The 27737-nt window shown below is 36.6% G+C and overlaps 1 protein-coding gene across 1 annotated transcript; it reads right to left on the bottom strand.

Moving 5' to 3' along the window:
- Nucleotides 1–11058: 11058 nt before the first annotated feature.
- Nucleotides 11059–26136, bottom strand: LOC149789302 (uncharacterized). The gene is made up of 4 exons (XM_089975505.1): nucleotides 26002–26136; nucleotides 21808–22022; nucleotides 17539–17776; nucleotides 11059–15715 (listed from the first exon to the last, which is right to left on the bottom strand). Exons 2-4 carry the CDS (start codon nucleotides 21947–21949, stop codon nucleotides 15601–15603), a joined length of 495 nt encoding a protein of 164 aa, XP_089831631.1. The 5' UTR covers nucleotides 21950–22022; nucleotides 26002–26136; the 3' UTR covers nucleotides 11059–15600.
- Nucleotides 26137–27737: the final 1601 nt, after the last annotated feature.

Genomic DNA, 27737 nt, shown 5'->3' with positions numbered 1-27737 from the left:
TTTTTATAGAATGTCTGCACAGGTTGCTCCAAGAAAACAGTTACTGCAACTCACAATACAGAACAAAGAATATGTAACAATTCCGCAGTAACTGGTTCTGTGTGGCATCTGATGCAGACCATCTACAAAAGCAAGTACTACCGAAAAAGAACAAACAAATGATCTGTTATACCCAAGTGTAGCCGAGTTCTCTTGACAGTGACTTAAGGATGGTGAAGTTGTTCAGAAACAAAAGACTGAATTTAAAATCAACACTGGATAGGTCTGACAACATACGATCCATCTAGTCATTATTTTGAGATTTCTAGGTCTACTGGTTCTGTATCAGATGTTACTGAATGGATTTCACCTATCTGGTCCTAAATGAAAATGGTGCCACTTGGACATCTATTACAGACACCATAGTGGCCATTTTGAAAGTCTTGTAATCAGTACTCCTTCTGAATGAGTGGTCATATCAACAGTGGGTCATCACTGAAAATGTGTTACCTCTAGTTGCTCTAAATGAAATTGGTGCTGTTCTTACACCCAATATGATAGCTGTCTTGCTGATATGACATCTAATATGGTTCTCCATCTTAAACATATTGTTGCCCCTACTCCTAAACAGAAAGTTATATCTACATAGGGATTTCGCCAGAAGACTTATCAAGTTGTCTAGTTGGAATGCAAGGAAAATGATATTGATCTAATATCAAATATGGCTGCTACAATGGCCATCTTGAAAATCTTGTTTTTGCTACTCTTCTTGAATGTATGGCCATACTGACATTGAAAGATGTTGTATGTCTAGTTGGTCCTAAATGAAAATGGTGCCAATCTTGCATATCATATGGCTGCTACAGTGGCCAACTTGAAATTCTTGTTATCATTCATGAATATCAGATATGGTTTCAACACTCAGCAGTTAAAAAGAAGAAACAATCTTACCTTAGATTACAGGAGATTCATTTCAGCCATGAAAGTGCCAGTCCCTTCAAAGGACTTTTGTTATTGTATTAAGGTATGGTTTAATACATGATATATGATTTTTTTATAATTTGTTTTTCTGTTAAGATACAAAATAAAGGATCTTTTTGTTCCAAGAGATTCTTTACAATAGTTTTTCAAGGCTATAAAAAAAAAAAATTAATTTTTATACTAATGTCTTATTTCTTCCTGAAAATAATGTGTGAATTTTCCATGTCACTTTCAGTTCTTTTTTATTCCCTAAGGTGGGATAGTTTCAGTATAGCTGACATGGATCATAGAAAAATGTACATAGCAACCATTATTGCATCCTTGCTGTAAACCATCTGCATCTTAATGGTCAATTTGTCAAGCTTTCCTTGGTAAAATCTCCATACAGCAATCACATTAGTCTTGGTGTATGTGTTAGTAACTAGAACTCTCCACTAAGGTGTGTGTTTGCTTGGTCTTGGTGTGTGTAAGTATTTAATCTCTAATTTGGTCTTATTGTGTGCATGTGCTTGATCTTGGTGTGTGTAAGCATGTAATCTCTAATTTGGTCTTTCTGTGTGTGTGCATGTGCGCTTCTTTGTTTTTTTGTGTGCTTGGTCTTGGTGTGTTTAAGTATGTAATCTCTAATTTGGTCTTTCTGTGTGTGTGCATGCGCGCATCGTTGTTTTTTTGTGTGCTTGATCTTGGTGTGTGTAAGTATGTAATCTCTAATTTGGTCTTATTGTATGTCTCTCCACTTTGGTGTGTGTGTGTGTGTGTGTGTGCATATACAAGCATTACCTACATTATGTGTGTGTGTGTGCGTGCGAGTATGTACTTTGGTCTTAATGTGTGTCAGTATGTAGACCTCTCCACTTTGGTCTTAATGTGTGTCAGTATGTAGACCTCTCCACTTTGGTCTTAATGTGTGTCAGTATGTAGACCTCTCTACTTTGGTCTTAACGTGTGTGTGTCATTATGTTTGTCTGTGTGTAGATCTATCCACTTCTGTTTTTGGTGTGTGCATTTGTGTTGGTATGTAGATCTCTCCATTTTGGTTGTGGGTGTTGTGTGGTTTAATGTCATTTTCCAGCACACGATAGGCTATACATGGCAGCCAGTATTAATGGTGGAGGAACAACCAGGGAAAACATTGGAAAGAACCACCAACCCACGAGAAGCTACTGGCAAGCTTTCTCACATACCCACACTGGCCGAATCCAAGACTCAAACCCACACAGACAGAGGTGAGATGGCAATGATCCGTAACGGATAGCGCTTTAGACCACTCGGGGGCCCCCATTTTGTGTTGGTGCATGTGTGTGGATCTCTCCACACATTAGACTAACCTCAGTGTTGGAATATTTTGTGGTTAGCTTCTCAAGTACAGTTGGTAACAGAGTCAATGTCACATGTTATGTTTATGAATATTGATGTATCCAATAAAATTTACCAAATGTTTGGGGGAGACTCGGTATGCAGGTCATTTAGCTTCAGCAAGCTATAAAACAACATTTATATAAAAAAAAAAATATATATATATATATGGTAATGTAGTATTAAAAACCTACTTTTCTGATTTTAGCTCTTCTGGTCACAGACAGGAGACATAGTTGTTGTTGTTGTGGGGTTTAACGCCATTTTTCAGCACACGATAGGCTATACATGACGGCCAGTATTAATGGTGGAGGAAGTACCCTGGAAAACCCCAGAAAGAATGACCACTGTGGTGGCTATACTGAATGACACCATTTTCAATTCAGACCAACTTAACGTCATTAAAATTTGTAAGTAAATCACCCATGTTGATATGACCATCCATTCAGTAGTAGCGACAATATTTTCAAGATGGCTGCTGTGGTGGCCATGTTGGAGATCAGATTGGTACCATTTTCATTTAGAACCAGCTCGACATTATATTAAGTCTTCTGGTGAAACCCATTTTGCATTATTGCTTTTTCATTGATCAGGAGTGGCAATAACAACGTTTTTATGATGGTCACTGTAGCAACCATAATAGATATCCATTGGCACCATTTTCGTTATGACCAACTCAACATTCTAAGAAGTGTTCTGGTGAAAAACCCAGGTCAATATGAAATTTCATTCAGGAAGAGCAGCAATAAGATTTCCAAGATGGCCACTGTGATGTCCAAATCGAACATAAGATTGGCACCATTTTAATTTGGGACAAACAATTCATGTAAGAAATCTTTTGAGTGAAAACCTCATGTTTATATCGCAGTCTATTCAGGAGTAGCATTTACAAGGTTTTGAAGATGACCGTTTTGGTGAACATATTGGGTGTCTGAGTAGCACCATTTTTTATTATGGACTAACATGACTATGCAGTGATTGTGGGTAATCCTCCAAGTAGTTTAGGAGGTACAGTGATAAAAATATTGTGCTAATGGATGCAGACATCTCTAGCAAGACCTTCTCTATAAAACAGTCACAATTTTTCCACAAGACTAATTTTTTCTAAGGTGTAAACAAATTTTATGCACTGCTTTCATCTAAGTGGAATTGTGCATTTAAAAAGGTGGTCAGTGAACCAGCCTCAATTTCTTATATAGTTGTAACTCTCATGTTTTAAACAGCCAGTATTTTTCATGCAAAACAATGTTACATTGAAAAATAATGGAGAGTACTGCAGATGTAAAAGGGTAACCTTACACTCCCAAGTATACAAGCCAGTTCTTACCAGCTGGGAAGCAGCAGTCCATTCGTGGTTTGGATCCCTCAGGGGAGGCCCTTTCAAGAGTGTATTGGGACTGAGTGACAGCAGCGCTGCTTACATCTGAGGGCCCCGGGATCACTCGAAATTGAAAGAGCTGGAAACTGGTTTTGATATCTCTAATTCAGTATCCTAATTTGACCTGTTTTGATACCGCCATCCAAATTTTTACTATCTTATTTTTCTCTTATGCGTGATACAAACTATTCTTAAGTCATTTTGACTAGACTGATTGGTATTTAATTAGTACACTAAATTCCAACTTTCGAATGAATCATTATCAAAATTTCTGACTTGGTTGATTTGAACAATTGCACAGGTGGCTTACACATTATTGGCATTTCTATTTTCCATTTATACAACTGGACTTGATTTGAAATAAGTAAATTTAAATAATCAATGCTGCATACTGAATCTGAGAGGGCACGAGTCGCTTGTGGTAGTTTTGGTGGTGGGCTGGTTTTCGGTATTGAAGAAAAAGAGAAAGAACAGAAAATTCACTCGAGATGTTGGGAATAAACTGATATTGATCTCGTTCAAATAGATGTCATTGATATGGAATATGATAATGAGGTTCAATAGTTTCATCTTCACCTTACACTTGTTTCCTTTTATATATAGTGGAAACTCGTTTAACTGGAATTAAATGCACACGTCACCTTTCACTATCACAAGATTATGTGAGTATACCATCGGATATCTAGGCCGATTCACTGCCAAAGAAGGTTTCACTTCTGTACTAACAAGATAAAAATCGAGATACTGTATGCATCCGTGTACAAGTCCCATCCAAATGCGAACAAGGTAGACCAAGTATTGTTTGTTCGATGTTGCCACAGTAGATAGTGGTCTCCCCTTTTTTATTCCGTGGATAATTTCTTTAAAGTCAGACCCCTGTCTTCCGGCGCATTATGGGACGCACATTTGGGTATATGTTGTTAATTGTGGGATGCAATATATCCACTGGAATACACAGTGAATATCAGTCATTTCAATTTCACTACCCTTGTAGTTATGTAAAAGTCGTGGAAAATACCATTTACACTAACTTTTTTAAGCACATTGGCAACTGTGAATAGTTTGGACCCATATCTGCACTGGCACCATGCATATTTATTTCATGATTTGCGTTCTGTTTAAAATAACATGTGCAACAAAAGTTAGACCATTGTTTGACACGTACATGTGATTTCAACAATTTGAGCCGTCGTTTCTCTCGGCGAGTGCGGTTCCAGAAATATCGCCTGTGTGCTGGGGTGAAGGAGAGCGTAAAAAAGTTCGCAAGGGATCATACTTGCAACTATTTAACTGTAAAGAAAACTTACTCTATGAAATGTTAGGTTTGTTTCGCGTTCATGCTTTTTTGTGGGGGCGTAGGATCTGTCTCCACCCTCCACGGAACCATCCATGCCCTTGTAACAAGAGAATATATAAAGGTATAACCGTACTGTTCACCACTTGTGATATTTCTTAGACGAGAGACAGACATACATACACAATAATCATTCAAAAAGACCAGATTGTCGAGAGATGGGTTTTGTTGGTAGAAATTATCTTAAAGACAAAATATTAGAAACACGGTGCATCAACTATGTTGACTAACTTTTTCGCATTCGAGACCTAAACGGGTTCCTTTGCTGAAAAAGGGCCCTGAAAGCGCCGAGTCTATTTTACCTAGCTGCAAAATTGTGGTTATAGTGGAATTAAAGACATGTAAAGATTCAAATGACTTATTTTGTAAAATAACATTATTGTTCAGGTTGATGAACACAATAATGAAGAAAGTGACTTCATTGGCTGCAATGAGTTTAAGATACTGATGCAACAAAATGAATCGACTAACCCAACCAAAAGAATTATCTGATCCTGTGCTACATCTGCACAAAGCGTGTACATCACTTTAAACTTAACAACCTACAAAGGTCATGAGCATCAGTTATGCCGCCCATTCCTCGAAAATGAATGGTGTTCAGATAGAAGTGCAAATGGCAGAATGCCTAAGAACAGTTCCTTCGGCTCTAGGAAAATAACTGAAGCATTCTACTTTTCGCAATACACATTGACAGAACATTCAAAACCTCTACTTGACCGTTTGTCATGTGTCTTGTGAGAACATAATCGGGCATTATACACATTGTTCGAACAAGTGAAATCCAAATTTCATGAAGTTACAGGACACCGCTTTCGTTCAAGCAAGTAACGCCTGAATGTGTGGTTGCCTTTTCCATTTTGCCAGAGTATATGTTACCAAGTGCAAGGTCACGTTGCTTGCACACCCGTACATCTGCCTTCGGAAGCTGCCCAAATGTATTCGGAAGGTGATAGCCCTTGGGTGTATTCCTGTTTCTCTTGTCCATCAAAACTTTCAACTCCTTGCAAACTCTGGTTCCACCACCCACCTTACACATAAGTACCATGCTCTTCAGGACTTCTACAACTGCATATTGCGGAATTACTTTGACAGGTAATGAATTCTCGGTCACTACTCACTCTTGGAACGTTTTCTCTAGGAATAGTGAGATTCGAACAAAGAACCACATTGAAGATTTTCACAAAAGTAAAAGTATATCGGACAAACACATGCTGGTCTCATGCGGTTCGTCTGAACCACAAGTTCAACGATCGCAGGTTCGTTAACTGCACAGGCAAGTTGATCTTTGGGAGCTTCCAATTCATTTGCATGATAAAGCCAATAGTGTTACAAGTTTTTATTAAAATGACCCAACATGCCGAAAAATAAAGGCTTATCAGAGAGGCAATTTTATACTCGGCAGTAGTTGTATGGGGAGTCCCCCCCCCCCCCCCCGGTCGCCCCTGCAATGAAAAAGGAGGTGGAAACATTTCGAGGAATTGAGACGAAAGTTTCGATGAAACACCTGCAGCCAAGGTTGCTTCAGCAGGTAACCAAAGATCATGTTTTTTCTTGGAACTTCTATGAGGAGCACTCAGAATAAGACCCTACTCATATTCCCTTGCTTTTTGCAAGATTGGGCTCAGAGGGGTTGGAGTGAAAGCGTATGGCTCCGGACCTTTCCAATCCATGGAAAGAGCATGGACTGCACAGGCCCTTGACATTGAGACTGGAGAAAAGTTTAGTATTGTAATATGCAAAAAGGCGTCCCTTTACCTTGCGTCCTTTGTTTCCTCCTCCTTCTGAGGAATTCTAGACAACAACCGTTGTCAACTGAAGTACTAACAACGTGCCAAGACTATAAATAAGTTTCCTTTAATCAATCAATTACCACAAAATATCACAAGTTCACACTTGCAAGGCAACCTCACAACTGCATGGCTTCTCCTTCTTAAAGTCCCTTAATGTATCGCTGGCATTTCACACCATGAAAATACAACTCAAAACTCAAAACACCATATATAGGGAACTAGTTTCATACTCTATCCAGGAGTCAGTCGAATTCCAATTATAAACCTGAATTTATCCGTATCACTCCATATCTACCATCACAGCAGCAATAAAGAGAGTCTTCGGATAATGGAACAATCCATTCTGAATCATTCTGTTGTATAACATCGGTGCCCATCACAAATATTTTACATGGAGAATAAATTTGAGATGCATAATCAATCAGCGCCTTTAGATTTAAATAGCAACTATTTGACTCGAACTCACTATGAAATTAAACAATGCCATTATGAACTCTTATAAACACTTCACTCTGAGACGTTTGCCTCTTAAGAAGGGCTAATTACTTGAGCAGAGAAATATTTCTCCAACACCATCTTTTCATAATCAACTAGTTAATAAAGTTGAATAAATCTATAAAATGGAGACGTAAATACAAATTGCGCATATCCTATATTTTCATTACCTTCGCATTATAATTTATCCCAAATAGATCCACGAGTTGAAAAGATGGCCTCTGTGGTGGCCTTGTATGACTGTACATCTGAGCATCAACATTTTCATATAGGACCAAGTACACTTTAATGAGCATGTAAACTTTCATTGCAGCCAAGAACTTTTAGGACTAACAATGAAAACCTTGTGACAATGGAAAGCAGGCAGTTTAATCTCATCGCTACCAAGATGACACTATTTTCAAGAAGGCGTACAGATTGAATGTCAGACTGTATAGAGATGCTTCCAGGATTTTATCAATAGGGAATTTCCAACTTTTCAGAAAAATGAGGGGTGGGGGAGGGGAGTAGGATGTAGAACAAAAATGAGGGAAGAGGTAATGGTCATAGTTCAGTATTACATAACACTTCAGATTCAGTCTTTCTGAGTGGCTGAGTAGTAAAGTGCTCACCGTTATGGATCACTGCCATCTCGCCTCTATATGGGTTCGGCCAATGTGGATATGTGAGAAAGCTTGCCGGTAGCTTCTCGTGGGTCGGTGATTATTTCCAGGTTCTTCCTCCACCATTTATGGCCCATCTTGTGCTTAAAAATGGTGTCAAACTCTATAAAACAATTGTTTCTTATGTGTATGATTATTGCTCTGTACCAAGAACTTCTTTTCACCAATCAGGTATTTTCTTCTGGACAATTATGCTCAAAATTAAGATTTTTCTCGAACATAAACTCGCAAAGTTTTACTTTTTAAATGTGCACACTACCGACTACTACTGTCAACTTTCATGTTCATTAATGGTATAGTCTACATGTTCAAACATCTTTTTTAAATTAAATAAATATCTTTACTTTTCAAGTTTATTTTGAGATTCTCGGGGGTTGGGGTGATGGAACAAAAACAGGTGGAAACGGCTCTAGTTCAATATTTACATAACACTCCAATATCCGGCCATAACCTTTATGCTAGGGATAAATTATTTTGTAGCACATTATCCAGCTGTGGTAAATTGTGACGAGAAAAGTGCACTCTACTTTCAAATGGTACTTTGATTTGGATTGCATTTTTGCCTTTTCTACGTTTCAAAATGCCGCTGAAATTAGTGGCTGACCAACATGCTGTCCGTTTTTAACCATCCAACATATATACTGGATTCGCATTTAATACCAATTTTGGTTCAAAATCACAGCTTATTACCATTAACACTTTCCCAGCTCCAATATTCTGATATGCTTCCAACTTTAAAAATAAATTGCCTTCTTTACTATGATCAGTGAATACTGGCCTAATGAATTCATCAGTGAACAATGTTGGCAGTCAGCCAGTTTGGGCTTTCTACATAACCCGTTGTTAAACTTCCTTGAAGCAAGGTTTAAACTTCGACATTGCTTGCTACGAGGCCCAATATGCCTAAGAAATTTAGTTTAACAACCATTCTTGTCAAGCCCAAAACCAGATATGTAAACAGTTTTTTAAAAACTATGCATGCAACAAGGGATGTTTCTACTATTGCTACAAGCACTCAATGGGTGTACAGCTGAATAAAGTTGGAAGCTAAGCAGATTATTTCATTTTGAACCAAGCAGACTTTGGGATTAATGCGTCACGTATTGGGATTAATACACATGTCAAGTGTTATGGCAAGTCAACCACCACCACCAGGTATAGAGCAACTGATGGACAACAGGCCATTTCACAAGCTCAAATGGTCTCGGAGACCAGTAATTTTTCAATAGTCATCTTAGAACATTTACAAAGTTTCAAGGCAATCAGTATGAATTGCAAGATGGATAACAGACATCTCTTATAGTCTCCAACATACACTACAAAAATGTTCCAATTTCGGTTGTTATGCACTCTGGTTTACCCTGCAGGAAGCATGCACAAGTCGCATGCAAGTCCCTCATACAATACCACTTCACTTATGGATGTTCCATCAGAGGGCTACAAATCTCCAGTGATGAATCTGATGTGATGCTTATTCATGGACTGTTGTTCACACATTTTATTAGGTCAATAAAATATGCCACGTACAAGGAAATCATAATATTACTTCGGATATTAACTGGTCATCAAATACAGAGGATTCACAAAGTTTCAATTTGTCTAGTGATTCTGAATTAATTTTAACAGGTTTCAAAGTATCTCCATGATTTTATGATGCTCTAAGTTGTGCAGTAAACAGTAGGGCTTCAAGACTATCCAGTAACCTGCTCGATATGGTGCCATAGGCATACACATGTAGTCACAAGTCTGGTGATCTCACTGAACATTCTCTGAAGAGCACTTTGTGAACTTTCTGAATTAGCCAATATCAAATATTGTCACATCAAGTTTCTGTGTTAGTCATGAATCATAAAATCGGCTGCTTTTAATTTACTTTTGTTTTTTAAAGTAATTACCACTTTCTTCTCCAACGACTTCACACATTTCTTTTGTGCCAAATGCATTGCAGCCCGTTAATGGTTTCATCTACAATGCAAGTGACTTGTAAGCATAATTGTATGTAGACAAATGGCTATCAACACTTACAGATCTGCCAACCATAGCATGCCCTAAGCAAGGCAATATTTTATGCAAATTGGACGAATTGTCATTTCACTGTCCAAGTGGAAACATGAATTCAAAATGTTTTACAAGTTATCCGAGACAAATGCAGTGAATGCAAACATGCAAAATTTATGAGGTACACTTAGACAACTGCCTCCAATGGTTTCAGAAATTGCAGCTCTCGACTTGTGATCTTTGGGTTTGCACTAGAAAATGCTACAAAGAAGCTCAGCTTGAGCATTCAGTTTTGAATACAATATACGAGCCACTTAAATCCTCTCTGGCACCCATTGTAAAAGTCGACTTGTTTCCACAAACTCAAGATCAAACCCGATCTGGACCAAACATAAACCCGCTTCTGGCTCAACCTTGAATGATTGTATTCTCAATATTTTATACAATCGCACAACTTAGGGCCGATTTCAGCAAGACTCCTGGTCTTGTAAGGGTTGCAACTAGTTAGAAGTATATGGGTAATGCAGGAACTTTAGGATTTTGATCATATACATCAAGTTTTTCGAGCTCAAGAAAATATGTACTGTAAGTGGCATGCATTGGTGTTGGGAGAGCAAGTGAAAGAAGTGAATGAATGTTGTAACACTTTAAAATGGGAGCTAGCTTAAATATAAACAAGGAACTGATATTCCTTCTAGCGGCACATAAAATTGCAAGCTTATCCTTTTTACATTGTTCCAATTGCATCACAATTACCACCATTCTCAACTGCCTTCAATTTTTCCACAACACTTCCCAATCAATGAGCATTTACATATACAAACCACTTTTTCCTTTGGCATCAAAAATGGTTTGCACAACATTCTCAATTGCAAGCCCAAGAAGAAGAAAAAAACGATATTGCTGGGATGACCATTTTTGGGCAGGACTTGATTGGAACTCTGGGGAATGAAATCATAGGTGACTTTGTGACAAACAGCATTTAGGAGAATGCCTTCTAACCTTCAAGGAAATCAATAATATCACATGCATGATTCACTATTTTAAGAAGAACAGAACAATAACTTTTCATCATTATTTTTATTTTTGCAGTATTTTAGCCCATTAACAAAATTTATGCCAAAGTGTATTCAGCAATATGCGATGAACAGTCCTCTTAAAAATTTGTATAGTGAGATGCCAATACAGATGACGATCACACGCAAACCATGTTCCTATGAACCTTCACGTGTATCGAGTTTGCAACAGTTGATATCCAAATTCCAGACAACAAAAAATGTTGAAATATTTGGCCAAATACATTTACCATGAACATGGCGTTTTTCTAGTGTCACAGGCATCAGGATTTTCACTAAATTTTCTACACATTCAGCATCTAATTGTATGGTTGATTGGGTTTGACCTTTTTTTTAAATAAATACATTGTCCTCTTCTCCACCATTTTGTAAACTTGGTGAGGACAAGTTTACTTTTAACAGACTATTCTGAATTTCGTAAATGTTTGGCATCTCTGCATACAAATTCATTACAAACTTTGTGATCAGTGAATAATTATCTGTTTTCAATTAAAACATTTGAATTTTTTCACCCTACTACTGAATATTTGCGTCAGCTGCATGACATTTTTCCAAAAATCCAAGATGAGTAATGAATGGAATTAAAAAATCCAATACTCTCCAGCTTTCATGTAACCATTACAATTAAAATACCCAATTATAGTACCAAATTGGGCATTATTGAAGTTGTGTATAAATCTAGTATCAAGCATAAAAGGATTTATTTTATGTACTATTTACAAACTCACCTCTATCTCTTGATTAGCTGCCTTTTTGAGTGAAAACTCCTCCATCCCTCACCTACATATTAGTTCATGTACAATACGAACCCAACTTCAAGCAGCATCGAGCCAGAGCTGTCACCATACACAATGGCACATCTGGGGCTACACTGTTTACAAATGGGTTCATGCTGTACATGGATGAATGTGGTATATGCCCATCCCAGGATTTAGAGTCTGATTATGTCATGAGCAACTATATAATGCATGGGGAAATGAATGATTATGGAAGTTCACCTTAAATTTTTTCCTACAATCTTTCGACATCTAAATTCTGGGATGATGATATAGTGATCAAACATTTTTAAATGATCTAGTTTAGATACCAGTATTTAAAATATTGGACCACTAAGATTTCTCTGAAAACCCCTTCTTCCTAATGAACTGAAAGTCAACATTTTGTAACTACTCCTCTCAAAACATTTTTTCATACCTTCTTCACATCCAAAAGAATACATGCATTAATGCAATCAATGGTAAACAAATATATGGTTTCGGTTTTATAAGCATTGATGCAGTACAAGCATCTTGCACTAATGCCTGTACTCTAGAAAGCAATTATTTAGATTTCCCTTTTGTATTTTCCTCTGGAAAAAAATAGTCATCCCAAAAAATGGGGGGAGGGGGGGGCGGGCGGAAGAGAGAGAGAGAGAGAAGCAGTAAATACGCTTCTTCTATAAACATGAACACCACAATTCGCCAACTTTAAAACCTGCAATTAATATAACCAGAACGGACAAAATTTGCCTGGTTTCACACTCTCGACACCCCCCCCCCTTAATTCTGAAATATCCCCAACTCAACTGACCAACCAGAGTTTAACAGTACATCAACACATTAAAGGTTATATCCTGTTCGGGCAATTCCAGTCTTGCCCAAATGACACCACAGTGGTAGACCTGGAATGGTCTGATAGGATTTGAGCCTGCACTCTTCTGGCCTAGACCTTGTCACATTAACCACTGCAGCTATACAGCTCCAAACGAGCAGAGCTGTGCACAAAATTGTGGAAACTTCAAAAATGTTTGAAATCCTAGATGCCAAACAATGTACAGTCCAAAAAAATGAATGTGATGAAAAAATTGCACTTCCAAAACTTCTGCCATTAATCATAAGATTGAATTCAGCTATAATGAAACGAAATAAAGTGTCCAACTTCGATCTGGATAGTCTTATAAAGAACAAAAGTTCAATGCTACACAAGGACTGTTCCACACTTAAGGTAAAGGGGACAATGTTGCCTTCAAGCGCAGATTAAAGACCCCACCACAATCAAATGCAATTCAATCAGAACAGTCCTTGGCGCACATGAAAAAGTTTGGATTAAACCAACCCCCTTAACTGAAGTTCTTTCATATCCCCTCAAAACACATTAATTTTGCAGTCCTATATAATGGCTACTGCTGAATTGCACATTGTGAAAAGTTACCTCTAGCTTTCAAGGAGGATTACTGTACACTTTTCCCACAGAAATCAAAACATTTCCCTCTCTTCAAAGCCTCTTGACAAAATGGCAATCTCTCAATGTGCTAATGATTTCCCCCAAAACAAATGGACAAAAATAGTAAATAGGCAAATCAAGATGCACAAATTGAAAAAAAAAAATCCGTTTCTCAGCATTGTTAACTGCAAGTGCATCCACTGTGCTATTTCAAGACATCACACTCGTGACTGAGAAACTTATCACAGACGAATTGAAAAAATTGGTTAGATTATCAAAAATGTTGCACGTGATCTCTTGCTGCTCAATCCCTTTTCTCTAATGAATGCGATTCTCCAATAACTTAATGATTAATTTAAAAGCAAATCATGGCTTCTGCATGAATATGAATGAATACATAGATATGTAAGCTGTAATGAAAACTTGTTCATCTGACACCTGTTTGCATTCCTGTTGGTATTAAATTTAAGATTTGAACTCGGCAGTCAAGACTCCAAAATGTTATGATAAACATTATCCAGAGCAACTACACCAAAGATCCATCATGTACAGGCTTTTCTTAGATAACCACTACAAATGAATTCATGAATGATGAAAACAGTAATGAGAAAATTGGGAAAAATGCACCACCACCCCAAAGACCCAATGTTAACAGTCTCAATTAGTACACGACCCTTACATTCTTATAAACATCTAGATATACTCAAGATATCCCGTTTAAAAAATGTACGTTGTTTTAATTAAAAAATTTGCATACTTGCTTAAGGCAAAAATAACATTCAAGGAGGGGGGTATACATTGGCAAGGAGGACACAAACTAGTGACAACCATCAGACTACTTGTTTGTACAACTGATGAAGGTCACCTGAAGAAATAGAATAGAACATTAACAATACTTTGAAGCAATTATGACTGCCGAGTTCTAAACATGCAAGAAAACGTGTCAGTGCCTGAACGTTACTTTTTATCTGCATAGTGCACCAAATATTAGCAAAACCGATAGTTGGCATTTTTGTACTTTTTTCCCTTTGCTGTAAAGCAATCATTTTTGGTTGCTTTACCCCAATACAACAGGCCTACCTGGAAAATTCAGGTAACCATCAATGAGATCTCTAGAATTAACTTTTGAAAAACCTGCATCACCATCTGAAGGACTTCGAGCACACTTGATTTACAGTTCCGAAGTTATGGGATCTTACTCATCCACTACTGAGGAGCTGAAACTATTTAAGATGCATTTCAACATTTTCTAGCCTACTACATCTCTTGCCACATTCTTAACATCTGATATTCAAATTAATTCAAAAATATATATCTAGCTGTTACATTTTCCATTCCAATATTTCAGACAAGTAGAATCCCCATGTTCTGAACTGTAAATTAACTGCCTCCCAAGTTACACATTGTAACAAGAAATTACACTCAACAACACCACCATGAGATAAAGGTTGTTCTAATTAAAACAAACATTACAATACTGCTTTAAAAAAAGAAATTACCTTGTTTACATGCCATATGCACAAGTCCACTTTCAACAAAAGGCAAAAATTCATATTTCTTTATGAAGCAGTTATTTGCTTTTCATTTTTCACAAAATCTTATAAAGGAATGGCATGTTCCTTTTAGAATAATATTTTAAAGATTTATTATTAAAAGGAAAATGTCTCAAAATATATGTTCGTTACATTTTATTTATATCTCTGAACCCATTCATGAAATTGTACAAAGTTCTTTTATTTTTAATCAATGTGCTCATATTTAAGCCAAATTCTGCTTGTGCATTTTGCAAATAACTGCAGACTCGACAAAAGGAAAATAAAGACATCTCAGGGACCATTATCCCAAAATATAAGGCAAAAAAAATCAACAATACAAATTTATCTACATAATCGATATAAATTGAAAAGAGCTGTTCAGCTTTAAATCAGTAAAGCTTGACCAAAGTGACCTGGCAGTTTAACTCCTCAAAATCGAAAGGTTTCATTTAATTTATATTGGCATGCATACATCGTTTCATTAAAACTGACAAGGCGTGCAAAATGCAAACCAATCAAATTCCTCTATATATAAAAAATTTCAGCTGATTTTGTTACCATATTTAGTAGGGCACCTAATTTGCAAAGCAATGATCTTGGCCAATCTACTTGACCAATATATACACTGCCCAAAAAAATTATTTGCCAAATATGCAACATTTATAAATGATCTTGGCTCTCAAACTATGTTGCACAGTAAATGTCACAAACTATGCCTAAATATACTAAGGAGATTCTGAACTTTCAGGTAACTCTGGTTGCGCTAGAGCCTTTCTGTAAAGGCCAGACATCCTTTAAGCAGATTCTGGACAGTCACGAGCCATATGCCCTGCCTTCTTGCAGTTGTAGCAAAGAATTTCCTTGTCCTTGTTGTCAGAGCAATCTCGGGCAAGATGGTCCCCTCCACACCTGCAAGTGAAAATAGGTGCAATTTATTCACTTTATCAAAATTTACTGTTATCTATGTTCAGACATTTTCTTCATATTCCATTACACAAGATCACGATCATTTTCAATCTGTGCACTATCTCAGTTTGCAAGTGGAGTCAGATATATCTATGCTGTGTCATGGGATATACAAGGAATGAAGTGCCAAAGTGCCACCAGTGACAACCTGTACAAATTGGTCCAAGAGTTTATAGTTGTGCCTGGTGTCGAGAATTATTTAGATCTGGTAACTGTAGTATAGCAAATTCCATCATGCAACAGCTTATCACAAACCCAACATCACAAGTTCAGAAAAGTCAATCTACTTGAATACTGAACCATGACAATAACTCCATCCACTCTGACCATCACTACTACACTATATCAAGATCGCAATATAAAACCAAAATACTACACATAGGCAGAACTGTACTAATCTGCATCACATCCAGCAGTTTCGGCAACTGCAAATATCACAACGATATTGGAAAATACACTATTTTATTAAAGATTTAAAATAATTATGAATTGGAGAATTTTTGGCTTGCAGAGAGGGTTGGCAGCTATGCATGAGGCGTGAATCTCCATCTAGAGTAATGAAATTCACCACAAAATCACGAAGGAGGCAGGTCTGCATGTCTTAAATTCTATCACTTGCACATATCCTAAAGTTTTGAAACCAAAGTTTGAATCTTGTCACTAAAGCGTACAATTGAAATGAATTGCCAACAATATTCAGTAAGGAATAGCTCTATGAAAAGCACAAGGGCAAGTTAATATATGGACATCACTAGAGTCTAAGTTGATGGCAAGATCTGCCAATATAATGTACAATAGAAGTCTGACAAAACTTTTGACTATGCAATGCTCAATTGAGGAAGGGGGTCGACATTCCACTACCACAACAATGCTTTAGACCTCCGTAGAACGGAGGCCAAATCTTCTGGTCTGGTGGCTGCAATTTTTGTACTATTAAGGGAGATGATACCCAGGAGTTCATGTCAGTTGAGCCAAGCATGAAAATTCTTGAACCCAATTTAAATTTTGCATCGCATTAAGTTTAATTAAACGGTTCTTTTGTTCACGAATGCTGACTGGCTGTTCAACGATATTTAGCATTTCTCCACTAATGTTGTTATTCGGAAGCAAATGTACATAAGGAAAACGAGCAATTTCTATATATCTTGGTAATGAAATATGCAAAATTATATTTGTACCATTTAGTTTCTTTCATTTTTTTTTAACTGACAAATTATAGAAGTTAGCATGCATTATTCTGTGCTCCAATCCTGAAAAAACAGTACAGAAATGTTTACAATTGAGAACTTGGGTTATCTAATATGTTTATCTGGCATTTACTTCGGCAAAGAACATCGAAAACTTCAAGGAAAATCCTTGATCCAGCATTCATTTTATATTATGCGATATACAAGAAAGGTTCAAAACATATGATCAAAGTTACTACAACAGTGCAATTTTTCGAATAAAACCACTCCGCAATCTTAAATCAATTACTAAAGGAAGACTAGGTTCAAACACACTTGCAGTGAAGATCAACACTGCCGTCAAATCCAGTCCATAAATCATAACATCTGCCAACTTGAAACCTTACAAAAACTCCAACCAACCAGTGTTGATAACACAAACAAGGGTAATTTTACCCCCATAAAAACTTTTAGTCTTGCCATGCTGTCCAATTGGTAGCAAAATTTGATGTCTCTTCCTATAAATCATTATTATATCAAAGCAAAAAATAAAAAAATTATTCATTTTGCTCGTAGTGAAATATTTAAATGTTCACTTACTTGTAACAACTTCTTCTATTTGGCTCCCCCTCGTCAGGGCAGTCCCGTGACAGGTGGCCTGACTGGCCACAGTTGTAGCATTTTCTGTCATCATTTCGAGCACCGCCACCATCATCAGAGCATTCTCTTGCATAATGACCCTCTTCTCCACATTTATAACAAGTAACCACAGATTTCTCTCGTGGTTCAGGGCAGTCTCGTTGAATATGACCAGACTTGCCACAGTTGTAGCAGGAACCTACTCAAATAAAATTTGGGGTAAAAGTGTTATGTACACAAAATATGACAGCTATTTCATACAAGGCATTTTTTTTAAACATCAGTTTAGTTGAATTTAATTTCCAGATGATAATACCTACATTAATTCCTTCTGCATTGTGCAGATGAAGCACAAAGGAAATATTGAAGAAAAGATGGGGCTGGTACGAACTGTCTCAAAATGAACAGCTTCTCAGACCTGCCAACCATGATTTTTTCAAATCTGACCAGCTTTCAGTAAGGTGTAACAAAAACTATTGTAAAGCTGGAAAACTTATTAAAAGTTCGGTATTCAGTACATGCAGATCAGCATAATTTTCATTCAAGACCAACAAGACATGACAAGTCATCTTTTAGTTTAAACCCCACAATGTCGTCAAAAGGCAAGCTGTAGCATTGACAATATTTTCAAAATGGCCACTCTGGAGGACATATTGGCTATCAAATTGGGAATATATATTTTAAAGTTAGAACCCAGCAGGCATCACAATCTCTTAGCTAACCAAGCTTCTGATATGTTAACCCTATCTACACCTTGGCGTATTAAGCTGATATTTATGTACATTGAATCTGAAATTCACTGTACCTGGCAGCAAGCTACATCAAAAATCAAAATGAAGTTATTCAAATTTAACACTGTTCCAACATGGTCAAGAACAACTTGAATGGACTGATAAGAAGCAATTTTCTATTACCGGTCGATTATCGTACAAATTTCATTCACTCAAATCTTTAAGGGATTCTGTCTAGTACAATGTCTTACTTTCAATGTCAAACTTCAGAAGTATCCTTCTGAAGTCCACCTTATTTGTCACATGTACAATGCATCACTGTTTCACACTATTGGGTAGCTGGCATTGCATACTAAATGAACTAAAAAAAATCCAATGGATGTCGCTTGGACAAAGCACTCCGTCCGATACATGTTTAATACGACTGGGTGTAGATAGGGTTAATATATCGCAACCCTGGCTAGCGAAGATATCACAAGTCATCTAGTGAAAACTCTAGTTCACTATAGATAGACTAGAGTTGCATAATAAAAAAAAGACTTCGGATATACATGCAGTTTATGAAATTAAAAAATCCCTTTTAAAGTGGGTGATATTCAAACGCTGTAGTAATAAGCAAGTATTCTTAGAATTCAACCGACATTGAGGAATGGATAAATACAATTTTGGTCACATTTGATTTTGGCGATGGTTTGTACAGATTACTTTGGAACAATTGTCCTTGGTCATCTTAATGTACCAGAAAGAGGACTAGCATTCCTCCTTTTATGCAAGGTACGACTTGTAAAAATAAATTGAATGGCATAAAAAATGTGCTTTTCTTGCTTCAGTGATAGAATTTCTGAACTCCTGCCTTATGGTATTAATTAACAACTGGTCGGAAGGAAAAATAACAGAACTGGGATTTTAGAAGATGGCGTTTTACTAGTAAAAGATGTAAAATTGGAGCCTGGTGAACAACATGACAGAATTCAATCATGTCTTCTAAAATAACCAAAGTTCTGATCTTGAAGCACTTGCTTTAAAATAAATTAATAATCAAGATTTTAACTCATTTGGCCCCCAAGGTTTTTGTCGTTTTCGCCTGAAATGCATGTAGGAAAGACATTGGGGGGGAGGAGCTATTTCTCAATACATCGGCTTTCAACAGATTTTCCATGAGACTAATGCCTAGAAACATTATTTTCCATTGGTTATTTTGTTTGCACATGAGCAGAGGGGTAAAGGTTGGGAGTTCTTTTATTTTTTTGCTTAATGGACACATCATTTTTGTATGGAGACCACTCTATTCCAAATGCCCATCTTATCCTAGTTTTTGCAAAGGTTCACCTGTCTGTGTGCAGTTCAGACCAATCTGCCTTAGATCTGAGGCCGAAAGGTCTAAAATCCAGACACAAAATGACATTCCAACCACAAGTGAATTTTAGGTGGGGAATAAGAGGAGGAAGAAGGAAAAAAACGGTCCAAAAATTTATTTTTCTATCTATTTTCGGTAGTGCAACTAGAACTTCCAGATTATTTGGTATAATCTTAAATGACCTTGATGCTGCAGAGCTCGGAAATAGGATTCAGACTCATCACATCTACAGACGGAATTGGGGCCAAATCAATTAATCTATGCAACAAATACAAATTTGCCATAAATCAAGATCTGTATCAAACTCCAGTGCTTTAATCATTTCTCAACATTTAAGATCACAAAATCAAACAATTTATTCATTCACAGCACACACACCAGCATAACAAAAGGCCCGATACATTTTGTAAAAACTGCCATCATTGCATCTGTGCACTTCCATTAAAACATTGAACATTTGTAATATAAACTATTCAAGTCTAAATATTTCTATTTAAACGATCCATGCAAGTGACACTAACCTTTCGATAATTTACAACAATTGACTCATTTTTACAACTACTAACGTGCATACTGGATGTTTGATGCCAGGCCTAGCCCTTTGTTGAGGAAGTTAAAACATGGTAATGAATCGATTTCAATATCATTCACTTGCTCTCTTACAATTATAATGTAATTAAACGTTAAAGAGTCTAGTCTCTTCTCCGTAACAAAAATGCATTATGGAAAACAAATTTAGCCTGGATCAACTATGTAAAAATTTAAGAACTTATTTGTCCCAGCCCTCGCCATTTTTAACCATTTTACACCAAATTAACAACCATTTTCGTATTACAACAGTTTATATCTACTCCTCTACATCAAACAATGTGTGCTTTATTTTTAAAAAGATTCTGGGGGAAAAAGAATTTTAAGAATACCCACCAGAGTCTATATTCTTCTCACAATCCTTAGCAATATGCCCTGTTTCATTACATTTGTAGCATCTATCCTGGTCCACCCTACATTCACGGGCAAAGTGGCCATAACGATTACACTTGTAACATTTCTCTGAAGAACAATAAAAATACAACCAAAAAAAAAAAAAGTCCCTCAAACGGGACAGACACTCTACTGGCTTTAAGATTTACGAGTCCATAACAAGTTTCTTACATTCTTTTTAACTACAATGGGTTTTAACAATTTCAGACAGTCTTTAGAAAATCCACATTAGACCGAATTTTGGCAACATTTTCAAACAAACATGATCACAAGATATCGATGCAACACCAAATAATATTGTGGTCCCTGGATTAAATCTGATGAAGATTAAACAGGGTTTATTCTAGGACATGCGAGAGCATCATCTCTACAAAATTAAAAAGGTGGAAACAATGCAAATAAATAGCACAATATTTTCACACCATTTATTGCAGATTCATCCCAGTTTGTGACGCATGTGAGAACTTATCCCATTACAATTTCATTTCTAGAATGGACCCTGACAGAATAGTAGTCTCCAACACTCAAAATAATCAATGTGCAAAGTTTGATGTGATCAACAAAATGTTTAAAACTCAAGTTATTAAACCGGCACTATTATCTTCAGTGGTTGCTTCACACTATGAAGATGCCATACCTGTGACTTAACAAGACAGCTCGTGGCGTTGAGATGTGAACAATCCGAACGAACAGGTTACAAAGTCTTCCAAATATTTATCAAGAGAAAATTTTGCCACAGTATAGACCAGAATCAGTGGCAGCTATACTACTTAACTGTTATATTCAATGCAGGCAATAAAAACAGCAATGGTAAACTTCTTTATTTCCAAGCTGCGTGCAACGTATCATTATAAAATCAATGCAAACACTTGGTTCAACACTAGACAACATACCATCACTTAAGCTCTCCTGATCATTAACTAGCAGATCTAAATCCATAACGACGTATTGGAGTCTTCACATAATTTAAAAGAAATGCTGAATAAATATTTATAAGCAAATTGTTTAGAAAAATCTAAATTTCAGGTTGAACCCAAAATGCACATAGTCCCTCTAAAGATGTAATTAAACAAGTCTAAAGACTAAACAGAATGGACATGGTGAATCTTGTACATCCAGACCTTTCACAAAATGTGTGAATATTAAAGCATATAACATTACCTCCTCCTCCACCACCACCACCACCTCCTCTTCCTCCACGTCCACCACCTCTGCCACCACCACCACCTCCACCACTACTACGGCATTCTCTAGCCCAGTGTCCACTCCTTCCACACTTGTAGCACTTGTCTCTATCACCCATTGTCAGTCTGATATTACTCAAGTTCTCAACTCCACCTGCCCAAAAATACCTCCAACACCTCACCTCTACTAACCTGCAAAAGTAAGGTGGGAAGATCCACATTATTTTCATGGTTAAGCCAAAAAGTATATTTTATTGCCACATGAATTCATGTCCTCTGCTAGCACTGGGCAAAAGACAGATGCAACACACATTAACCCCTGGAGCTTTTTGCCATTAAGCCTGACAATTAAGTAGGAAACACATTTTGAAAGCGATTTCTGAATAGACTTGAAAACACCAAATCCCTGGTCATCTTTCAATAACATACTGCCTAGTTGTGTTAGAAACATTATTTTTCGTTGGCTATTTGACAGAGCCATTATTTTTGTATGGAGACCACTCTTTATTCCAAATGCCAATCTTATCCTACTTTTTGTAAAGACTCGTCTGTCTGTTTGCCGTTCATACCGGTTTTCCTGAGATCTGAGACCAAAAAGTCTAAAATCCAGACACAAAATGGGATTCCAACCACGGGCGAATTTTGCGGTTAAAAAAGGTCAGGTCCAAAAGTTTTTCTATCTGTACTTTGTAGTGCAACTAGATATTCCAGATTATTTGGTATCGTTGTAGAGTTACATCTGTCTACCTTTCTATAATACCACCCACTTTAGTGTATCATGCATGACCATGACGCTACAGAGCTCAGCTGTAGGCTACTACCTCCTGTCCCGTAAAGTCGTTGCTAGGGGTTAATGTGTTAGAGACACAACAGGGTTCTTTTGGGAATTTATCGGGGGGAAAAAAATCAATAGCCCAATGCCCAGGTCACTCAAATTCTAGACTGGGCCTGTCCTGTTTTCAAAGTGATGTTCCGGTCAGACTTGTAAAAAAAAAAAAAAAAAAAAAAAAAAATCAAATCTACTGGAAGAAAATGTTCTCACAAAATGTTGACATAGCTGACTAAGCAAGTGCTATCTATATCACATCACCAGTGTCCTAAACAAAACAAAGTTCTGATTTTAATCAAATTGAAACAAGTCATGCTAAAAATACGATTCTGTGATACCAAATACCCTTACATGGTCGTGTTTCTAGGAAACAATATTCAGTCATCTTTAAGAAACGTTAACTAAAATTACACAAGTTGAAAATATTTAAGGCATATGTGCTATATATATTTTGACAAATTTAAGAACAGCAGCGTTTCTTTCAAGTCAGATTTTACTGCATAAACAGAAAGCAAAGCATGATCAATTCAGTTGTAGGAATAGTGTTCAACTGCAATTCATTTTTACACCGATACAAGAAGCAATTGGCAAAGCCCAACAAAAATAAAATCCAGAACTCTTGGTTAACAGTATCACTTTGTGAACCACACCAGCAAAAAAATATTGATTTAAATGGGTGGGTATGCTATTCTTTAAACATGCTGCAAACACACCAACATGCATCAATTTTGATTTATGATTCACTCCAAGCATCCAGCAAAAGTTTAAACACAAGGACCATCCAGTCACTAGAGAGTATAGTGATGACCATCAACATCACCCATATTAGCTTCAAACCCATTTGAACACTATTTAATTTATACTTTAATTGCAGGGCCCCCGAGTGTCTGAGTGGTATAACGCGTTCTTCGTTGTGGATCACTGTTCTCTCACCTGTCTGCAGCAGTTAGAGTCCAAGATTAAGTTAATGTGGGTATGTGAGAAAGCTTGCCAATAGCTTCTTGTGGGTTGGTGGTTCTTTCTATACATGGGGGCCAGTATTAATGGTGGAGGAAGAAACCAGGAAAACCTCAGAAAGAACCACTGACACACGAGAAGCTATTGGCAAGCTTTCTCACATACCAACAATGGCCAAATCCAAGACTTAAACCCACGCAGTTGAGATGGCAGTAATCTGTAGCAGAGCGCTCTGGGCCCCCATGATTATGCTATTTCATGTAAACATGTTATGGGGCGTGTGATAAAAAGTCTTCTGAAGTAGATGGAACATAGAAAAAGTAAATTTATTCTTGAAGCCGAATGTTTACAATACATTTATATATAAGCATATGTAAAAAAAAAAAAAAAAAAAAAAAAAAAAAAAATATACATATAACAACTTTCAGCATGAACACTAGGTCAAGAATTTTCAAAGTGACCAAAGACCAGTATTAAAAATGGTAGATGGTACACGTTTGAATGCTACCTGTGAATTTATTTGAAAAGATATAAAGATGGGCTAACATTTTACATCTGCACTCTAATTAGGCAGAAACTATTCCATTTCAAATGCAACATTAAATTTCAGCTTGTGTATGATAAAAAGTAATGGGGGGGGGGGCCGGTGCTGAATTAACTGGAACATATAAAAAGTCTATTTATTCTAAAAGCTGAATGTTCACAAAACATTTCTATATAAAATATATGTAAGAACTATGTAAATTTCAGCTTGAAATAATGAAGTCAAGAATTTTCAAAAATTGCCAAACACCAATATTAAAAATGGTGGATGGTACATGTGTTTGAATCCTTGCTGTGAATTTATTTTAAAAGATATCAAAGATGGGCTCATGATTTAAATCTGCACTCAAATTAAGCAGAAAACATACCATTTTAAAACCAACATAATTTCAATTTGTGTAAGACTCGAAAACTATAGCTTTACATGCACACAAAAAAGTGGGGGGGAGGGGTAATTTAGGCACGGAGGCTTCTGAATTACCTGAACATATAAAAAGTCAATTTATTCTTAAAGCTGAATGTTCACAAAACATTTCTATATAAAAGATATGTAAGAAATATGCAAATTTCAGCTTGAAATAACACGAGGTCAAGAATTTTAAAAAATTGCCAAAGCCAACATTAAAAATGGTGGATGGTACATGTGTTTGAATGTTTCCTGTGAATTTCTTTGAAAAGAGGTCATAAAGATGGGTTCATTTTTAAAATCTGCACTCAAATTATGCAGAGAGCATTCCATTATTATATATTCTATAATTATGAATAAATCATGCCATGTTGCTACTGATGGTCTCGTTTTCTGACAAAGTTGGGCCGAACGGAATATAAACTTTATTTAAATAGTTCTCATTTTTTATGAATATAATTGTTGGGAGGGGCTATAAACCAGACGAAGACTTTCAAACTATATTTTAGGAAGAGAGATATTTAAAAACAAAAACACTCCCATAATCAATGGTGGGTTGCCAAATCGAGGAAACTAAGATTTACAAAATAATCCAAGAGCATAATACGAACAAAAAACGTGGTCGTTAATAAAGGCCTGGGGGAAAAAGACAACCAGAATTTGCATACTCAAGCAAAATCTTGACCAATTAAAACTGAAAGGATAATTCGCTGAAATGGTGTCGTGGTCGTGACCTACATGTGGAACGCACGCGGTTGACAAGAAAAATGGGGGGGGTTTACATTCTACACGTCCAACTTAAAAAATTACGATCAAAATCCGCACCATATACTATTCTATATCAAACTCTTGACCAACTAAAACTTAAATCTGCAAGGCTAATTCGTTATCGTGGCCGACATGTTGAATGCACGCGGTTTGTAAAAAAAAGGGCAGGGAGAACATGCATTCTGAACAAGTCGAACTTTTAATATATACAAACAAAATTTACAAAATTCTCAGTATATAAATATACTCATGCAAAATCTAGACCAATGAAAACTGAAAAGTGCTAGGCTGATTCGCTGAAATGGTGTCGCGGCCGACATGTTGAACGCACGCGGTTGATAAAAAAAAGGGGGGGGTGAATAATACATTCTTCACAATTCCAACTTTAAACAGGAATAACTACACTAGGAACTTAATAGAATATGTATCTGCCTTGATGTGTAAATCATATTACAAAAATGTTTTTAAAGTCAAAGTCCACATTTGTATCAATGTCTGCGATGGAGGCTTAAAACACGCGAGTTTTTTTCTTTTCCACCACATGTGCTCACCGTTAATAATAATTGTGCTCACTTGCTACGAAAAACATGAAAAAAAAATAGAATACAATGTTTACATTATACCACACGTTATTCAAAACATTTCAACAGATCCAAAATCAAGCTTACCCCAAGAAATTACACCACCTCCCTACAACACTTCTTCCACGCTGCTCTCCTTTTGCGCGCTAGTTGCTGGCTTTGCACACGATTCTTTCAGCTCTCGCTACAGTGGATTCGTGTGCAAAATGACGTAATTAATCGATACGCATACCGCAGTGAATAAATGGAACGCAATGGAAATAAAATACGCAATGGAAAATGGAAATAAAATGTGCGATGGAAATGAACAAATTGTATAATATATTTTCGTCACTGTTTTAACTAAATATGATTTCTGGTGATCAACTGAAATCAAAAATTAAAACAAAAATTGAATAGTTACGTTAAATAATAGAGCTGTTTACTGGAAGTCATTATACGCAATTGAGATTTCATAAGTTAAGAAATTGTATGTTTTGGTGGTCTTTATCTCGAAATATGGATAATATGTTTATGCGCTATTAGTATATTATTAACTTAATTGAAACTTTACGATTTGATAATTTTAAAATTTTTTTAATTAAACCTAATATATGATTGTATAAAGACAAAAGTCGCAAGAAAGAAAGACAACGGATGCCATTAAAAAGAGAGAGAGAGAGAGAGAGAGAGGGTACTCTGCTGTGAGGACGTGTACGGTACTCCAGAAAACCAAAATGCTAGGCAACGATGTCTTCTCTCTGTCACGCCTATCAGCATGATTTAACACTCGTGTTTTCAAATTCAAGTTTTAAAGAAAGAAAAAAAAATAAAATAATGTAAACCCATTTCTAAAAGAAATTCTCCTTCTTCTACAGCAGAGACGACGTCTCCTCATTCTCTTACCACTGCTGCTACAGCTTCAAAGGTACTCTAGTAAGACCAAAGTACAAGACAGAGCAATGAGTTATGAAGTTTACTGCATCTTTGCTAGCCATGGTTCCGATATGTTAACCCTATCTACACCTTGGCGGAACAGATATGTTAGTGCTTTGTCCTAGCGATATCTACAGGATTTCATGACTTGCCCCACTTAGTATATAATTCCAACTAACCAATAGCGTGTAACAGCGTTGCTTTGTACATCGTCAGAAAATGGTGGCGGCAATTGACTTCAAAAGGATACTTTGTAAGTTTAACATAAAAAATATGACTACGTACAAGAGATAAGCCATTACGTGTTTATTTGAGTGAAAGGTACTTAGTACAAACATGGAGCGGCAGTGGAAAATTGCTTATGCATGAGTGCATTTGAGTAGTGTGATCCCCTTGTCTCGATCATGTAGGATCAGTTAAAATTTGTACAACCTAATTTTTATTGTCTTGCCACTGCATCCAATGAAGTTCACTGACTATAATAGCAGAAATACATGCACGATATGCAAAGATACATATATAGTTAAGATATCGGGACCATGGCTAGCGAAGATGAGTTTTATGGATTCATCTAATAAAAATTGTCACAGTTCAGTAGTTAGTGTGTCAATAAAAAAAAATGGTACATCACACTTCACAGGATTGCACTCAAGTCTGTCTGCGCTGCAATGGAAAAAACGCTAGAGCATATACATTATTTTGGCGAGCTACACCAAAATCCATGGATGAAACTCAGTAATAGTGTTCAAGCCGACGTAGTTCATATTCAAGTACTGTTTTAAAAAGAAGTGATTCCACAAGATGAGAAGATTCTTTTGACCTTTGGACGCCATATCATATGTGTCTGTTTGCATTCGTTTCCCAAATATTCTTAGTGGAAACATTATAAACAATACATGTAAAGACAT

Source organism: Sinohyriopsis cumingii, chromosome 11 (genome assembly GCF_028554795.1).
Source record: "Sinohyriopsis cumingii isolate HCF-2022 chromosome 11, ASM2855479v2, whole genome shotgun sequence".
Lineage (NCBI taxonomy): Eukaryota > Metazoa > Mollusca > Bivalvia > Unionida > Unionidae > Sinohyriopsis > Sinohyriopsis cumingii.
This window is presented reverse-complemented; position numbering and strand designations above follow the sequence as displayed.